At 34.9% G+C, this 17,002-nt stretch overlaps 1 protein-coding gene across 12 annotated transcripts in view; it reads left to right on the forward strand.

The window, feature by feature from the left end:
- Positions 1-17,002, forward strand: part of DGKB (diacylglycerol kinase beta) — a 408,855-nt gene that overhangs the window by 387,852 nt on the left and 4,001 nt on the right. For all 12 annotated transcript variants that reach the window (XM_066196511.1, XM_066196492.1, XM_066196528.1 and 9 more), the window contains 2 exons: positions 6,770-6,890; positions 8,585-8,645. In XM_066196511.1, coding sequence (XP_066052608.1) covers positions 6,770-6,890; positions 8,585-8,645 — 182 coding nt within the window. The remainder of the gene's footprint in view (positions 1-6,769; positions 6,891-8,584; positions 8,646-17,002) is intronic.

Raw genomic sequence — 17,002 nt, forward strand, 5'->3', positions numbered from 1 at the left:
TAAAAGACTTATACATAATGATCTCCCAAACTGGAAGATGAGATCCCTTGTTTCAAATTTTGAACATCTGAGCCCTGGTATCTGGGAGTGGTTTCTAGAATGGAAGTGATTTTATTTGAATGCTCTAGGGTGGGTTGTTTTTGGATTTTGATTGTTGGGGTTTTTTTCCTTCTTCAACCATTATTCAGAAATGTTTCCATGAAGAACTCTTCTATCCTTACCCCTACTAAGCTGGGAAAATAGAAGTTCACTTTAGAAAAAGTTTTACAAAGACCTTCTGTGCACGCTAAAAAGCTTCATAAAATATTTAATTATAGGGACTGATTCTTTCTTGCTTGTCCTTCTGTTTTTTGGGGCGAAACTCATCATTTTCTGATTCATGAGAATTGGGAGATGATTGTGTAAGCAGAAAAAAATCCATTACACAGTGTGTCTTTTAAATGATTCCATCTGACGATAGAGCCTCTGTGCTAGACTGATGCAAGATAAGATACTGGGTGAAATTCGAGTTCCACTGAAATCAGTAAGAATTATGCCACTAAATTCAGCAGAGAGAGGATTTTATTGATTGCATTCATTTTAAGTGACAAAACTAGCGCTTTTGCATCTTACCCCATTATCTCATTAGGGCTATTAAGTGCACCATCAATTCTGATGGTGGAGCAAAATTCTACTGAATTTCTCACATATGCTTAAATATAGGTAATATATATCATTTGTGTATGTCCACAGAGGAATAAAATGTGTTTGCATTTTGGTGTGTTTTTATGTACATAAAATATCTGCCTAATTTATTATCACTGTATCTGAGTATCTCTCCAGGGTGAGAATTACACCAGTGATATATCTTCCTTCACACTAAGAGGAAGGTTTAGCTTGTTTTGTTTTGTTTTAATACCAGGAAAACAAAATATGAAGACAAGAATAAAAGCTAGAGAATCAATACTGGCATGAAATAGATGTATGGATCCACCTGAGATTTTAATGTTTACATGCAAACTCAGCAACACAGAATACTCAAAACTGGGTCACATACCACAGGTATAGGACTTGATATATATCCTTAAGGTCAACATTAAATGGGAGAACAGACTTTTGATAACAGAATGTTAAAATTCAGGATTTGCTGATTTATTTCCTGTCTCTGCTCCAAAATTTGCATGTCATCTTGGCCAAGTCAGTTCTGAAAACTCCTGTGCTAAACTTTGTGGTAGAAATAATATCGTTACTCTTGTGGGTCTACACACAATATATTCAGTGGAATATGAGAACAAATATTTTCCAGGACCTAAACGTGTCTGTGTACAATTTTAACTTTGTAAAATGGACATAATAATATTATTTTTCCCCAATGTTTTGTATTATTTGTCTATAAAATCTTGGATAGGAGAGCTGTCTTTTGTATATGTCTGTGCATCAGTAACAACACAGAGCATCGACATCATCTTGGCCTTGACATACAACTCTGATATAAACAATTATAAGAGGCAAATGTTATTTCAGGTAGCTTCTCCTAAGAAAGACATAACAAAACCTAGGCTGTACAGATTGCAAGGATTTAGTGATGATTTTTTTTTTTTTTTTTTTTTTTTTTGTAACCAGGAATTTGGAAAAAGGTATTCATTTGAAATCAGGAAAATATTATGACAGTAAACACATTTCTAGCAATTTTTTACAACAGTCCCTATCACTGCATATGGAGGCGACTTCACATTCCTGCATAATGGGTTACTGGAGATTTAATACATGCTGTGTTCTAGGAAGATACTGAAGCATTCATGTGGTGCAGAGCACTGAGCTTGGGTGTTTTTCAAGGATCCTCTGGCATGATACCAGCTTTCAAATTCTTATCCAGTATTTTAACTGGAACCAAAAAATTTCCAGAGTGATGATTACTAGGGTTTGATTACATTTCGTAAGCTATGGAGCCCCTTCTCTTCGAAGACAAACTGCTGCCAGAGACAGATTTACCACTGACCAACAGTGTTTTTATGCAAATGTGCCTGAGTGAGTGCAGTAACCCCAAGTTATAATAGAGTCATTCAATCTCTTGCCAGGACAGCAATATTTATATATTGCAAAGATAAATTGGATATCAAAACCAGTTCCATTACAGAGGGAAAGTTCTCTATGTAAATCAGTTTTTCTAATCACACCATGTTCTTCCCATCCACCCCTTACCCCATTTTGCTTTCCTTGCTTTATCTTCACAGATGAATTCCAAATGTGTTTTCCTCTTGTATGTTCGCTCTGAATATTGAAGCATTCAGCTAATGCCAGGGTAATGGATAACGTAAACTCACTATGAAACTTCAAAGTCTCCAAGTGTGTTTCTTCGTGCCTTGGGAAGGGCTATAAAGGGCTTATAGTCACATGCAATGTTTTGTCTGCCACTTGTGCAAGTTTCTGTTTGAACCTCTCTTCTTCTGCTGCCTTATGGGAAGAAATGGGCAGTCAGCTCCCTAGCGACTTTATCTCCCCATCAGGGGTGAGTGCAAGGGGTCAGCTGCCCCTCTGCATGCTAGTCCCCGTCTGCTTGACAGCAGGACTCCCCTGGGAGAGCCGGCTTTGTTTACTGACAGCGCTAATGTGAGGAGACACATGAAGTACTTTGGTTTGTGGAAGAGACAGGAGAGACATGGTGCTGTGAAAACATTCCCACACACTCTAATGGCTCATTCAGATAGAAAACAAGCAAGAGCCTTCAGCTCTTTCACAGAGCTCAAAGTAGAACAAACGGACTGGGGAACCCCAAGGCACCAGTCAAAAAACACTTTCCTAATGGACTAATACTGAGATGCTCTCTGTAATAGCTTACCTATGAGACCTCAGCTCTCCTTTAGGCAACTAAATGAACTGGTTAGAAAGAAAAACTGCTCAGTATCTGATAGTTGCTTTTGTTCACTGTTAGCTGTGAAATTCTTCTTGAAAATCTAGCCTGTAATTTCCTAAACCTAAACTTTCTAAAACTAGTTATAATAGGTGAAACACATATTGGAGAATTTTATTATTAAAATCACCAACTATTTCTCTTTAAAATAAAATCTGTAGGATGCAGAAGAAACACAAGAAAGAAATGCGTCCCTGAAAAGAGAAACGTATTTTACTTCATAGTTGGTAGAGACAGAGATACACAATTTAAGAATATAATTTGAGGCTCGAAAGGAGTGACTTTCACTCAAACACAATAGGGCTACATGTCACAGAAAAGTCCACGTTATAAACTGTTTTAAGTCATGAATGATGTTTGGTGAGTGGCAGCATTCATTATTCTCCACTACAGTTTATAAGATGAATAAGAAGTCAACAAGAATAGTGATACTAGATCAACCCACAAGTTTGTGTTGCTCGGTGTCTGGACCTCTAACACCAGCCTGTATTAGAAATAAAGCATAAGAGAGTAAACTTTCAGTGATTCTTTTCTGTTAAGATATCCTACCGAATATGTATCATTTTAGATATAAGTAATTTCAGTTTAGTGTGGCCTCATGGCATGAAAAAATACTATGTAAAAAGGATTTCCTGCTTGTCTAGAAGTACTATGAAACTCCTTGGTTCTTGCATTTGAGAAATACTGAATTACGTTACTGTCTTCATCTACTCCATTACACCTATTTGCTCATCTTTCCTCCATTTATCTCCTTACTTCCTGAAGGCTAGTAGTCTAATATATTTTCATACAGAAGTTGCTCCATATTTGTTACCACATTTGTTTGCCTGTTGTTTCCAGTTATTTTTCTTCCTCTGCATTGCTGAGTGAACTGGAACTACAAATTCCATACTTCATGGATGTACCAACTGCAACATTTGATGATCATAAATGGAGCATTGAGGTGATATTTTCATAGAACTTGTCACTGGAACTCCACAATGTTCATTCCAGCATGACAGTATCAATTGTAACCCAGCAGAATAAACATATACACATGGAGACACACACACCATATTTATTTCCAAATGTCATATATATAATGGTCTGCATATCTGTAGTGAGTGTTCTTTCTCCTCATGGACATTAAGTTACATATATTGAACTTTCTGACTTTGTAAAGTACTGTAAATTACTCAGTACTGTAAAATTCCTTTTTTTTTTTTTTATAATTGGGTTTTGTTTTTCCTTTGCTCAATCTTCAGTACTCACTGTCTACCTCTATTTCCAGATCATTTTGGGGTATATATTGAGCTATACAGAGGCCCTCATGAATCTTTCTGAAAAATCAGTAATAAACTTCCACCAGAATGAAGAATGACTTCCCCTTTCCGATCTTATTATTTAATAGAAGATCAGATCTCCTTTAACAAAGCTAACTTAGTCTCCTTCAAATTCTTTGGTGGAGACCTTTTAAGAAGAAATATCATTCCATTGTTGATGTCTTTACCCTTTATATTCAACCAGTGTACCTCTAGCCATGTAACATCATTGAGGAGTGGGACTAAAACAGACATACTTCCTTTGCCGCTTTCCACTTGAGTTTTTATCAATGTCAATATATCTCAAGGTTTTGTTGAAATGGATATGACTGCAAAAGCATCAGGTCAAATATATCAGCAAGGGCAAGAGCGAACTAATGCAGTCAATAATTGCATGTTACATTTGCTTTAGTTTTTACTGCTTCTGAAGGAAAGTTATGTCTAATTTAAGCTTGATTCTAAAAATATTCATATTTGGCCTAAAATAGCTCCACTTTGGGAATGTGCCACTGCAAATGTGAAGTTTTTGAAAGGGCTTTACTTTTTTGGTAGATGAGATTATTGTTCAATTCCATCTTCCAATGTTTAAAATACCACATTTTTTGAGAAGTGTGGTATAGATCAAAGGGCAGCATTTGGCCCTTAGTTACCTGCTGCTACTGGCACTAATCTCACAGCTTTTTAAAAATGGTGCGTCAAATATATATCCCTGAAAATGTCACTATTCTGAATATTGCACATATTGCCTAAGCTGTCAGAAATAAAAATCTGTTCTTAGTTATTCTTCCATTTTTTAAAATATAATTTTCTAATGGCCCAGTGAATAGGAATTTGATGTTTTCTTTGGCTAAACATTTTAATGATTTAGTACATCTATAAAGTTCTATGTGCTTGTATATATATAAAGTTTTGAAAAAGAGTAGTGCTTTCCCAATAAAGTCTCTGTGGCTAACAAGAAAAGCAGAGGTTTTTTAAATCTCACTTAACTTTAAATGTTAGTTACTTATGGGAAACATTTTAAGAAAAAAAAAAATGCAGTGGAAAGCCAGACATACAAAATTCAGCTTACATGGATGCAAGCTATAAAAATGTAGAGATAGAATTCATCATATTGTACATTTTAAACTTTTGACCATCTTATTGTTTTCCCTTAATGGGCAAGAATATTGTTTATTTTTTTTCTTCATTAACATTGTATGGAACTGATTTTACTGTGATGAGGAAATGAATAAAGCAGAAAATATTAAGAAAGTATAAGAAGAAAAATGAAGGCTTTGGATAGTATCAGACTTTCTGCTGGAAGCAGAATAATCCACATCATAAATCCTATTTGCTTTTAATATTTTTTCCCCTGATCACAGTACTTCTTTCAGTTAATTATGTTCATTGAAAGCCCAAAGAAGTGAACAGAAGAGATTCCCATTGAAACTTTGGAATAGCCTCATAGATATGATTGTTAGCATAAAATTTCACCTTCATTAAGGGTTGAGGGGTTTAAAATACACAGAGTAATGTGGTCTCTTTTCTGTGGTTTCTTCAGTGTGATGATAGACTCTAACATTTTAGCTCAATGCTTTGCTTCACTGAATAACCTGCCTTTTGAAAACATTGATGTTAACAGCCAATTTATAAAACACACATATTATACAGCTAGAAAAGAAATGTTTCTTTTTCTTGTCCATTTGGTCCCGGCAACGTGTATTTACACAGGAGAATATAAAACATTTCATGCGAAACACCCTCGTTGTTACTGGATAATATTTCATTACCTTGCTGGGTTGCTTCTCAAAGCAGATGGTTTATTACTGTTTAGGTTTCTTTTTGTACCTGAAATTCTAGACAGAATTTGTCCTTACTCCTTGAAGTCAAGTAAACTAATATTTATTTAAATATTTTTTGAAGTTTAATGCCAAAGTACTATTTAGTCAAAAAGAAGTGTGAAACAAAAAATATGTAACTGAGTGCAAACAAGCATGAAAAAGTTGGAAAGCTAGGTGGATATTTCAGGTGTTTTTCTTCCTTTTTGAATTGCATCTGTGTGCTAATTAAGACACTTATCCAATGCAAAAAAAGTTATAATAACTCATAATAATAATGCATGCACATAAAGGCTGAGTTGGAGTTGCACACATTGTCTGGAAGGTACTGTATGGAAGAGGATCCAGTAGGGTCTGGAGTACAGACTTTTTCTTATCAGATTTTAAATATCTGTTAAATAAAAAGCATAAATTTCTACACTGTAAACATCTCATTCTTTGTGTGTCAGGTAACTCAAATGAAGGAATCTCTTCTATTTCCTCTTATTATGAAATTTTTTCTTTAGTCTTCCTGTAAAATAAACCATGGATATAATGATTCTCAGAATAATTTTGGTTAGGATATTGTAGAATTGTGTGACAGCAGGGCCCAGTTGTATCCAACTTAAAGCTGTAATTCTCCTTAGGAATAATCATTTTTGCCAGTTCTGTTCTCCATATCTTTTATAATCAGCTTGTCTTCTGGCAGCTCTTGTTGGTCAATATGACTGCTTTCAAAATGCTGTCAAGACAAAATATGGATTTTTTTTCAACTTTTGCAGATCTAAGTGACCAGCTTATGGAAGTGGTTGGTCTGGAGGGAGCCATGGAGATGGGACAGATATACACAGGTCTGAAAAGTGCTGGAAGACGGCTTGCCCAGTGCTCATCTGTTGTCATCAGGTATCAGGAGCTTTAATTTAATTACACTGCACTGTTGTTGTGAAACTGAAGTTTTATCTACTGACTTTCTTTTTTAGTTTAAGAGTCATAATTATGATGATTATTGCTTGTGAAAGTATCCTTTTTATATATGAAATGAATCTATTCCGTCCATATTCTCTGCCCATACATCTTCCTTTCTTGAAATGTGTCAAAAAAACTGAAAAGAGGGTGTTCACATTCAATCTTCACATGTTATATTCAAGTACTATTTCGTCCCATGAAGAAGTATTGTCAGGAATTTGGAGCAGAAGGAATAAGGCATGAACATCTTGGCGTTTATTGTCAACATACACTCCATGCACTTTCAAGCCAAAAGTAATTTAGCATTACTTTGTCACATTTTAACCCATTTATAATGCATACCACACCAGGGAATAGTAGTGTGTAATTGGTAATTGTAAAGCACTTTTTGATCTGTGCAAGTCAAAGAGCTCTGTTTTTAATTTATTTGTTATTTACTGAATTCTGACAAGCCACTATTATTAAACCTTGGTATGTATGAGCCAATGATGGTGGAGTACTCTAGTGTCATCGTGTTTTATCATTTCTAAGAACATTCACAATAGAGTAAACTTGTATTAGATAACAAAGAAAAGGTAATTATTCTATCTCTTGGATTATATAAGGACTGAAAAAGAATTAACCATCTCTTTCTTTTTCAGTGAAGAATTCCTCAGGAAGAATTTTCCAAAATTTATTAATCCCATAGACTCTACAATTATAAGCCTAAAACAGAATAGCAGCAATAAAAAAAATTAATAGAAACCCTTCCTGAACTATAAAGTGAGAGCTCGGTAAACATTCTTCCCTTCCTCCATTTATGGCCATAGATAACAATGGATAATTCCATGAAGTGTTGTTTTCAAAAAATGTCCAAACCAGAATTTCCATTGACCAATATGAATCACTAATTTTTTCATTATTAGATTTATCTACTCCATGCTATTTCTAATAGTTTTGTATGCAAACTATTGTTTTCAGGGTTGGAAAAGATCAAAAATGTAGTACTTTTTTTTTCTGTTCTCATTTTTCTATGCTTTTCTGAAAAGCATCTAGAACTAGAGAGGCAATACTGTCTAAATCTTTCTGTTGAAATCAGTGCCCCTTTGCTAAACAATTTAAATTTATAACATGTTAAACACTCTGAATATAATGGAAACTTCATTCTCTGTGTGTGTTCTGTCTAACTCAGACACAGTGATTCTAGTAAGTGGTGATGATAGACCTGAAATTTATTTCTAGTATCATCTATAGTAGTATAATATATGTATACTATATACTAGTACAATCTAAATTATAAAAAATAGCACAAATTTGTTTGTCTTTTCTGTTAATAAGGTTTGTTCCTGAAATTATTGTGTCATTCACTCATTATTTCACAAATTACAGACTTCCTCCATGAAAGAGTAGTGTATTACTAGCAAGATACATGAATATTTGCCATGTTTTTGCTTTCTGTGTTGAAAATCAGACTAAGCCTTCTAAATTGACTGTGTTACAGTATGACTGTGGCTCATACTGGAAATTTAATAGGAGTTTAGGGGTAAATCAGGGTTATATCTGTACGCCATCACATATATGCCTTTTTAATAAACACATTCATCACTTTTTTCTAGTTTCTTTTTCTTATATTATGAAATTTGTACCTTCAGGACCAGCAAGTCTCTGCCTATGCAGATAGATGGAGAACCTTGGATGCAAACTCCTTGCACGGTAACTGCAACTGATTATTTTTCTTTGTCTTGTTTTTCAATGATAGAAATATTTCTCTTTTATTTAGAAGACAACTGTTTTCATCAGTATTAACTCAATTTACTTAAATTGCATATTCACAAACTGTTTTTATATGCTTCAGTACACCCTGCATTTTCAATTTATCATTCCAAATTCAAACACAGGTCAGAATGGAATAAAAAGACATCTATTTGAGAAGTTTGGAAAATACTTTAAGAGTGCAGTCTCAGTATCCCTTTACCCGTTATGATCATTTATTTATGATGATGTATCAGATTTAGAGTCTCTATTGCTGAGGAAAATTCAATCTCTGTTTAGATGCTAAAATATATGAAATAACTAATATTAGTCTTAAAATTTTAGGAAGATTTTCTATTGTGTTTAAGTTCTTACTGTTTAAGGGGTGAAAAAGGAAATTAATTCTTGTTTCAGTACCCACATATATGAAGTGAGGGTAGGCAAACATCAGTCTGCATAGGTTAGGATAACCTATGATAGGAGCTTTTTCAGAGAAGGGTCTTTGAGTGACTCTTTAGAGACAGTGCAAGAAAAGCATTCTGAAAAATTCAAGAAAAGAGTTCTGTAAGAACTGTCTATTTTCATCTCTCTCCAATAAATTATAGAGGCTGACCAGGCATTCAGAGAGGAGGCTGAAGAAATCCAAGTTCTTTATTGTCCTGTGTAATCTTAGTAACATGTTTTAATATACAGTTCTACTAATTTTGGTTCGCTAAAGACCTGTGCTTTTAAGTAGATGAATTGCTATAACCCTGCAGCTTGTAAAAATGACAAAATACTATTGTGACAAGGAAGAAATCCCACTACAAATCGGAGTAATTTTCAGAAAAAGGGTCCTGGATTCCTTTCACAAGCTTTGTGTCTGTGGTAGAAATAAAAGTTACACAAAAAATTAAAGGGGTCAATGTTCAGAAAGGTGCTAATAGGCATGCAAATGATAATGTATGGGTTAGGATGACAGAAGAGGGTTGTGGTAGTTCATGTTTTCCAGATACACCGTAGTGTACAGCTGAACAGTGTAAAGGATGCTGAATTCCCATTCTCCAGGGAAGTGCTCAGATTCTGCAGTGTGAGGAGAACCACATGAACACCTACTGTGTGAAGGCAGAACAGTGGAGATTTCATGAGATTGGTTGCAGAAAACCTTTTGGAGTTCAGAGATGTCATTATCTTTACCTCTTCTACAGCAATGGCTCAGTGTAGAGCAACAGTACTGAGCCCAGCAGTTACTTGTTCAAGAAAAAGACATGTAATTTTTCAGTTGCCAGATTACAGAAGAGAATTTGGAAGGTTCGTGGCAATAATGTGCTTTTTTTTTGTCCTGATGCTTGCTCTGTGCAGAATCCCTGCAATCTGATTGATAATGCTAGCAGAAGCTGCAATTGAGAACAAACCTGGAAAAAGAGACAGTTCTTACATTTTAATTTCTGCCCTGAGGAAACAGTAAATTACTCCTGATAATTACTGCTGTCCAGTTTTAAAGGGGATAGAAATGGCATATACTTTTCTGAGGAACCTATCCCTTTTGCTATACCATTGTTGAAAGAATATAATTGGCGCTGCATAAGAAAACCATGCCGTTCAATGTACTTATTTCCTTAGAGGAAAAAATGCATGAACTATTTGCTATACACTTCTATGAATTTAGGTATAGAAATATTATATTTTGTTATTTTATTTATTTTTGGGGATTTTTTTTTCTCCTGAGGAGCTAAGTATTTATAGCAATAGCTCCTTGCATCATTGTATATATACCACACTGTTTTTTACATCTTACAAAGTGAAAAACATGTATAGTCCAGCCTCTTTCCTCCCCACTAATTCTAACGACAGTAGTTTTTTCTTTAAATTCTCTGCAAAGTAGCTAGGAATTCTTCCTTAGATAATGCCATAGGTGGATATTAGCTTTCTCTCAACCAAAGATCAAGATTTGATTTCTGAGTTTGTCCTTCACAGCAGTCTTTGTTTGGAAGCCAAAGCATACTTAATCACGTGAATACCAGGGTGATATCTGTGATGTGTATCCAAACCAGAGTCTATACAAAACCCCCAGAAAATCAAAATAATTCCTTAGGCTTGGTCAGCTATGTAGTCAGTAATTTGAGCCAGCAAGAGCTCAAATTTCCAAAAACTAATAGGGAGGCCAATATAAAAGTCATGAGGTTTGTCTTTTTTAGAGGAAAACCCACAATTTTCTCCCAGAATGAAAGCAAATGAATAATGACACATTTTTAAATGAAAAAAAAAAAAAAGAAAAAATCATAATGGCCAGATAAAGAACTCAATAAGTTTAGTTCTCTAGGACATGTGATAATTTGGCTTTCCTTTTCTTTTGCCTCTTAGGAAGTTTCTTTCTGTAGTCATTACAAGAAATTGAGGCTTATATATAAAGATGCTGCTGTTCCTGCATTGTGCAGACATGGGGAGACATTCCCAGGCTACCTCTTTTCTCATTAGGACGCTGAGGCAAGGCACTTACTAGTTTACTAGCTATGTTGTTTGAAGGAAAAAAGCTAATTGCGTTTGCATATACCATCTCACTAGTTTTAGGGGAGAGAGGTCTGCACTTTGTTAGGTTGCACATATCAGTGAGACACAGCAGCTGAACCTCAGGTTTTTGATTCTTTGGTTTCAGCCAGAAAGCTGTTGTTAAAAAAATTTAAAAAAAAATTTAAAAAAAATTAAAAAAGACTGCTGTCTTTCCCCCTTCAACTGTCTTTTATGAAGTTGAAATAACACACTTTATTTTTAGTATCTTAGGAACTTCAGTGTCATCTAAGTTTAGTATTTTTAAGGACTGACCTATAAATATTACAGAGACTAAGTGAGAAAGAAGTTCATGGAACCAGCAGGTATTGAATCAACTCTTGCCCACGTTGCAAGTACGTAAGCTCAAAAGTACTTTTCTGAGTTGCTTCTAGTTTTGATATAAATGAGAGTATTTTCCAAATGATTTTTCAAGAAATGAAGTTCAACCTGATGAAAATTCTCCTGTTTTTGTATTACGCCTATTCAGGAAAACAAGTTCAGCCTCAAATCCCAGTTATGTATAGGACACATACATGCACATGCAGGCTTGGAATTTTACTTCCTGTCGAAGGAATCAACATGTTTCTCTTTGCTGCTTCTCCTTTCTGACTGGGAAAAAAGTTTCACACAAATAGCATGAGTTGATGATACTGTCCTTTCTCATGCATATGGAGGCCATGCTCCTCCAAAAGGATACTGTGAGCTCTGAGAAAATACTGTGGAATGTGGTAGATAATGCAGTGATTCTCTAGAAGCTGTGATCTGTGATTTTTTCCTTCCTGTGATCTATTTTAAGAGTAAACAAATAGCTCTATGTTTCTTTTAAAATCTTTTACGATATGTTGCTTATGCACCTGTTATCCCTAGATGAGAGCAGGTTTCCTCTGTAGTCCTGTAGGTTCTGTGCATACTTAAAAATGTGAGTGGCTTGGTCTAAAAATCTGTCCAGAATTATTCCGTGTGTTGAACACATGCAGAATGCAGTGTCTAACAAAGTCACTGCTCTGGTATAATAAGATGAAGCATCTGAGCATCAAATTGTATTGTTTTCACTGTTTTTTTATAGAAGACTCTTCGGGAGAAAGAAAGATGATAATGTTAATATGATGTTAAACATCTTGTCTGATTAGCTGAAGAGGAAATTCTATCAGAGCTCTCCCAGACAAATATAGCAACATGAAAGATATCTATGGTTTCACCTGATCTCCAAACAGGTCATTAATAGTAATGAAACTTCAAAGACTCTCAAGTTAATTCAATAAACTTCTGGCTTTAGCCATCGGGGTTTTTTTAAGAAAAGTAATCTTTCAATTTAGCTACATAAATTATTAGCAATGTTTTGAAAAAATCTATAACAATGTTCCATCTTAATTAGAAATAACTGCAATTTCAGTTCTTTCATCTATTCCTGACTTGCTTGGCATGATATCTGAAAGAGTGTCAAGCTTCTAGAAACACTAGGTTAAAAGTAGAAGACAGAAATGTCTATAGAAGATGCAAGAATATTGCTTAAATAAAGAAACAAAAATAAAAACCCATAGTCAGAGCTCACCTAATGGATTGCCAGAAACACAGTTTCACAGATATCTGAGACACAATATTTTTAGAATTGTTTACTGATTGTTTACTGTTACTTGGAGTAAATAATGGAACAATGTTACTCAAAATTATTATTTTGAAATATTGTAATTTGAATGCACCTTAAAAATAAGTTTTGACTGAATGGTTTCTCTCTAGCTTTTCCTTCAGTCCCTAGAGATGTGATGAGCTGTCCTGGAGTTAAATCCAGAGACAAACAAGAACTTAAACCAAACCAAGCTTTTGTTAATAATCACTATGTGCCAGAGCTAGGTGAGAAAACTAAAAGAGATTTGCTTTTCTATAGCTCCATTGTCTCAAATACCTCACACATCACATGAAGCAGCTGCAGCTGTATTCTACACTCTGTCTGTTAAGTATCTTCTTTCCATGCCTCTGGCTGTACCAGTATTTTCTTATCAGTTGTTTATAATGAGAGAATTTAAACTACTGCATCTGCCACTTTAGAGCAAACAGGAGCTGGGTCCTAGATATGGTGGCTAATTTCAGTAGAATGGTAGCCAATTACTACATAGTTAACCCAAAAATGGAAATCAATCACTTTCAGTCACAGAGGGGATTTTTGATGTTATATGAAAATGCTGCACTTTTTTCCCGTTTGAGCAGCAGTGTGCATGTATTTCTGTTCCAAGGCCAGATTGATTTATTGAGTTTTTAACATTTTATTTTGCAGCTGGGCATTATTTTTTGTGGTCACAGGTACACTGCACTTTAATTATTTTTGTTTATGTATGCGTATTTTTTTTCTTAATTTCACAAGAGTAGTTTTTGTAATTGACAAAGCAATTTACTGCATGTGTGCTTTCTGCACCCCAGACAAATACTCTAACATGTAGTGCACTTTTCTCTCCAGTTCAGATTGTTAAGAAAAGAATTAGTTGTGACTAATTGCCAATTAATTTGCAGTGGTTTTAGGGAGGAGGGGGAAAAACAATTGCACCTAGTAATTAAAATTTAAAATATTCCAAAGTGTCATCTTTAGGTATCTGTAGAATACATAATTTCCATTTTAGTTCTGCACTGGATCTGTAACAACCCTGAGCTGACAGCTCTATTAATTTAAAACCTCAGTGATACCTATTAGTACAAAACATGAAAAAAATGCCATTAATCATTTATTTTAATTTTGCAGCTCTGTCATTTTCTCAGTATGTTTAAAAATTATGATGACACCGTAACGTTCTCCAATCTACCTGTGTGAAGGGGAAACGGATCATACTACTTAGGAGAGGGACTAGAGTATATTATTAGAGCTTAATTAATGCCAAACTGATTAGATTTGATTGCGCTTTGCACAATAATATTGTTTAGAAATTTATTTAGGTTGTGTTGCATAACGTTTTTAAAACAACTAGTCTAGATCTGAGCGATTTTGCCCAAAATGCCACGATGCAAGTCACAGGTTAATTTTGCTCAGCAGTGCCTACGTTCTGTCTCTCTGATTCATAACATGATACCCCATACACGCTTGATCACCTAAGAAAATAAAAGCATTTGGCACTCCTGTGATATAGAGGTGTTGCATCCCTCCATTTCCTGTAAGAGGAGCAGCATTTGGGCATCTAGACTCTGAGAAAACCCTCATAACCCTGAAAACAACAAACATCTAAACTCTGCTGAGAACATTTGAAAAATGACCATAAACTAAAAGATCCATCTGGATAAAGCTGGGGTTTTTTTCTGGCAGATTTTTTTCCCTCTATCTTTAAAATGCAGTAAAATGTTCTTTAATCTTAATTGAAATATTATTAGCAGAGCTGATTATCTCTGTTTCCAGTTTTCTGTTGTCAGTTAGCACAGTGCTTTAGAACCTGTATTTATAGCACCATGTCTTCTGAAATAGTAAATAGTAAATGTTTAGGCATTCTATGAAGACAGGAGCATGTAGGTATTCAGCACATACTACAGGAAAAGGAACATGAAAACAAAACTGTCTGACCTAAAAGATATTGTTACCATGCTAAAATTATTGATGTTCACTGCACTTCATTTAGTGGATACATTGTGTTAGTGTGGCTTCAAGGCATTTTGAAGCTCTGACCTACTCCTAAAACAAATTAATGCCTGGTTTATGCATTTATAAGTATTTTTAATATAAAAAAATCAGGGTTCTTCTGTATCAGAAAATTTTATATTGACATATAGGGGAATATTGTCATCTCTTCTTGCAATTTAGCCTAGTATTACTTGCCACGAATACAATCACTAGACATACTTCCTAATACTAGAAAGGTGATTTCAAAATTGCAAATGCAATATTTTTCTGCTAGATAAATAGTTACAAGATATACCAACTCTCATGGGATGAAGTCATGGCTTCAGTTTGTGAATAAGAGTTTTTTCATTGGCTTCATCACTTTAAGTTTAGCCTAGAATGTTGTGGATCAGGCTTACAACAAAAATCCATGGTATCTTAGCAATTCAGCTGGCTACATACTTAGCCCTGGAGTGGAATTCTGTTATTTCCTGATTTTTGTCTATTTTAAAATAGAAATTTATGCCAAGTATGTAAAAAAATTAATTTTTGTTTCATTTTTTTTTTGTTTAGTTGGAGGTGGGTTTTTTTTGTTTTGGTTTGGTCATGTTTTTTTTGGTTTGGTTTGGGTTTTGGGTTTTTTCTGTTGATGTTGGTTTAGGGGAAGGGGGTTGTTGTTTTGGGGCGCATTTTTGGGTTGGTTGGGATTTGTTTCTTTTGTTTTTCTTCCAGCAGCAATTCAGGCACTCAATTTATGTTTAAAATGTTCTTTGTATATCCCTCAAGTTACTACATATTTTCAATAAACTAAGTGATCTCAAAAATTATTTTCCAGAATTCGATAGGAGTTTCTATGAGTATATATCATCAATTCCTAAAAATACATTAGGTTAGGACTTTTGCTTTCTGGATTTATGTCTGTGCAATCTCTTTCTCTCATGTGCATGTGTCTACGTGACTCACAGATAAATCTAGAAAACATTAAAAATTTTAAAGAAGGGTCTTATTTAAAACTTTTATAATTGTGTTAGTACTAAAAAAGACATGAAGATGCTTGCTGAATGGAAGAAAAACTGAATGGTAAATGTTAGTCTTTAGACACTTCCTGTGCACACACACGGAATCTCTATAGAGCTGTAAGTAGGAATTTTTAACTTAACAAAGTCCCAGTTGCTTCTAAGTAAAGATCTCTCTCTCTCCCTTTTTGTCCTCCCATAGAGCACTCTCAGTGTTCAGCCCTACTTTGACCTACAATACTGTTTCTCTGTCTGAGATCCTTAGTGCTTACTCCCATCTCGAAGTGTGCACTGTCACTTGTCACCCAAACTCACAGCTCCAACTCTGGCAGCGCTGCCAGGATGAGAACAGAAGCAGAAGTGAGAGACCAGGGCAGAAATGCAGTGTCTGAGAGTCCTGAGAAAGACAGAATTAGCCTTCTTCAGGCAAAATACTGTAATGGTTCGGAAACATACTGATCTCTTTTCATCAGCCAAAATAAGATGTTTCAATTTATTTATTTTTTTTTAGGGTAGAAAAGTAAGGAATTGATGGTTATCATTGTTAACCAATGCAATATTAACAGACACTACCATGACTAAGTAAAAAAATATAATCTAAATTTACACTTTATTGTAGCCTTTTCAGAATGTAAAATATATTTTCCACCATTGAAATTGTGCCTGTTTATAGTGGTTCAAAATACATCTTGGAGAAAGGCATATTGGACTCATCCCCATGCATGGTAGTGGTTAATCATGTTCAGGCATGTTAGCTGATCTCAGCTGATGGCAGGCAACATACTGAAGAGGTCATGGTCTCTGAAACAGATGGCTCAAGCCAAAAAAGAACATTACAAATGATAAACATTTACTCAGTATGTAATTGCATTCATCCTGAGCAGCATTGAACAGCCCCAACCTGTTGACATGCAATCTGTACAGGGTCTCAGGATTACCTCACCCCTTTATACTAAAGCCGTCTTTTGAGCTTTGCACTTTTATTCATATTAAGATAGAATTATTATGTTTTACCTCAGAAAGGAAACTTTAAGGCATTCCTACTGCCACATCATTGCCAAATGTTGCAATAACATAACTCTTTATGACTTGAAAAATTCACTCACACCAGCTGTAGGTTACTTCACGTCATGGTCCTCAGAATCAGGTTGGTATCATCACTGCTCCTGATCCCCAAAGTATGTCTTACGAAGCATGTG

This window comes from Chamaea fasciata, unplaced genomic scaffold, assembly GCF_029207755.1.
Source record: "Chamaea fasciata isolate MVZ Bird 193981 ecotype frontalis unplaced genomic scaffold, bChaFas1.0.hap1 SCAF_1, whole genome shotgun sequence".
Lineage (NCBI taxonomy): Eukaryota > Metazoa > Chordata > Aves > Passeriformes > Sylviidae > Chamaea > Chamaea fasciata.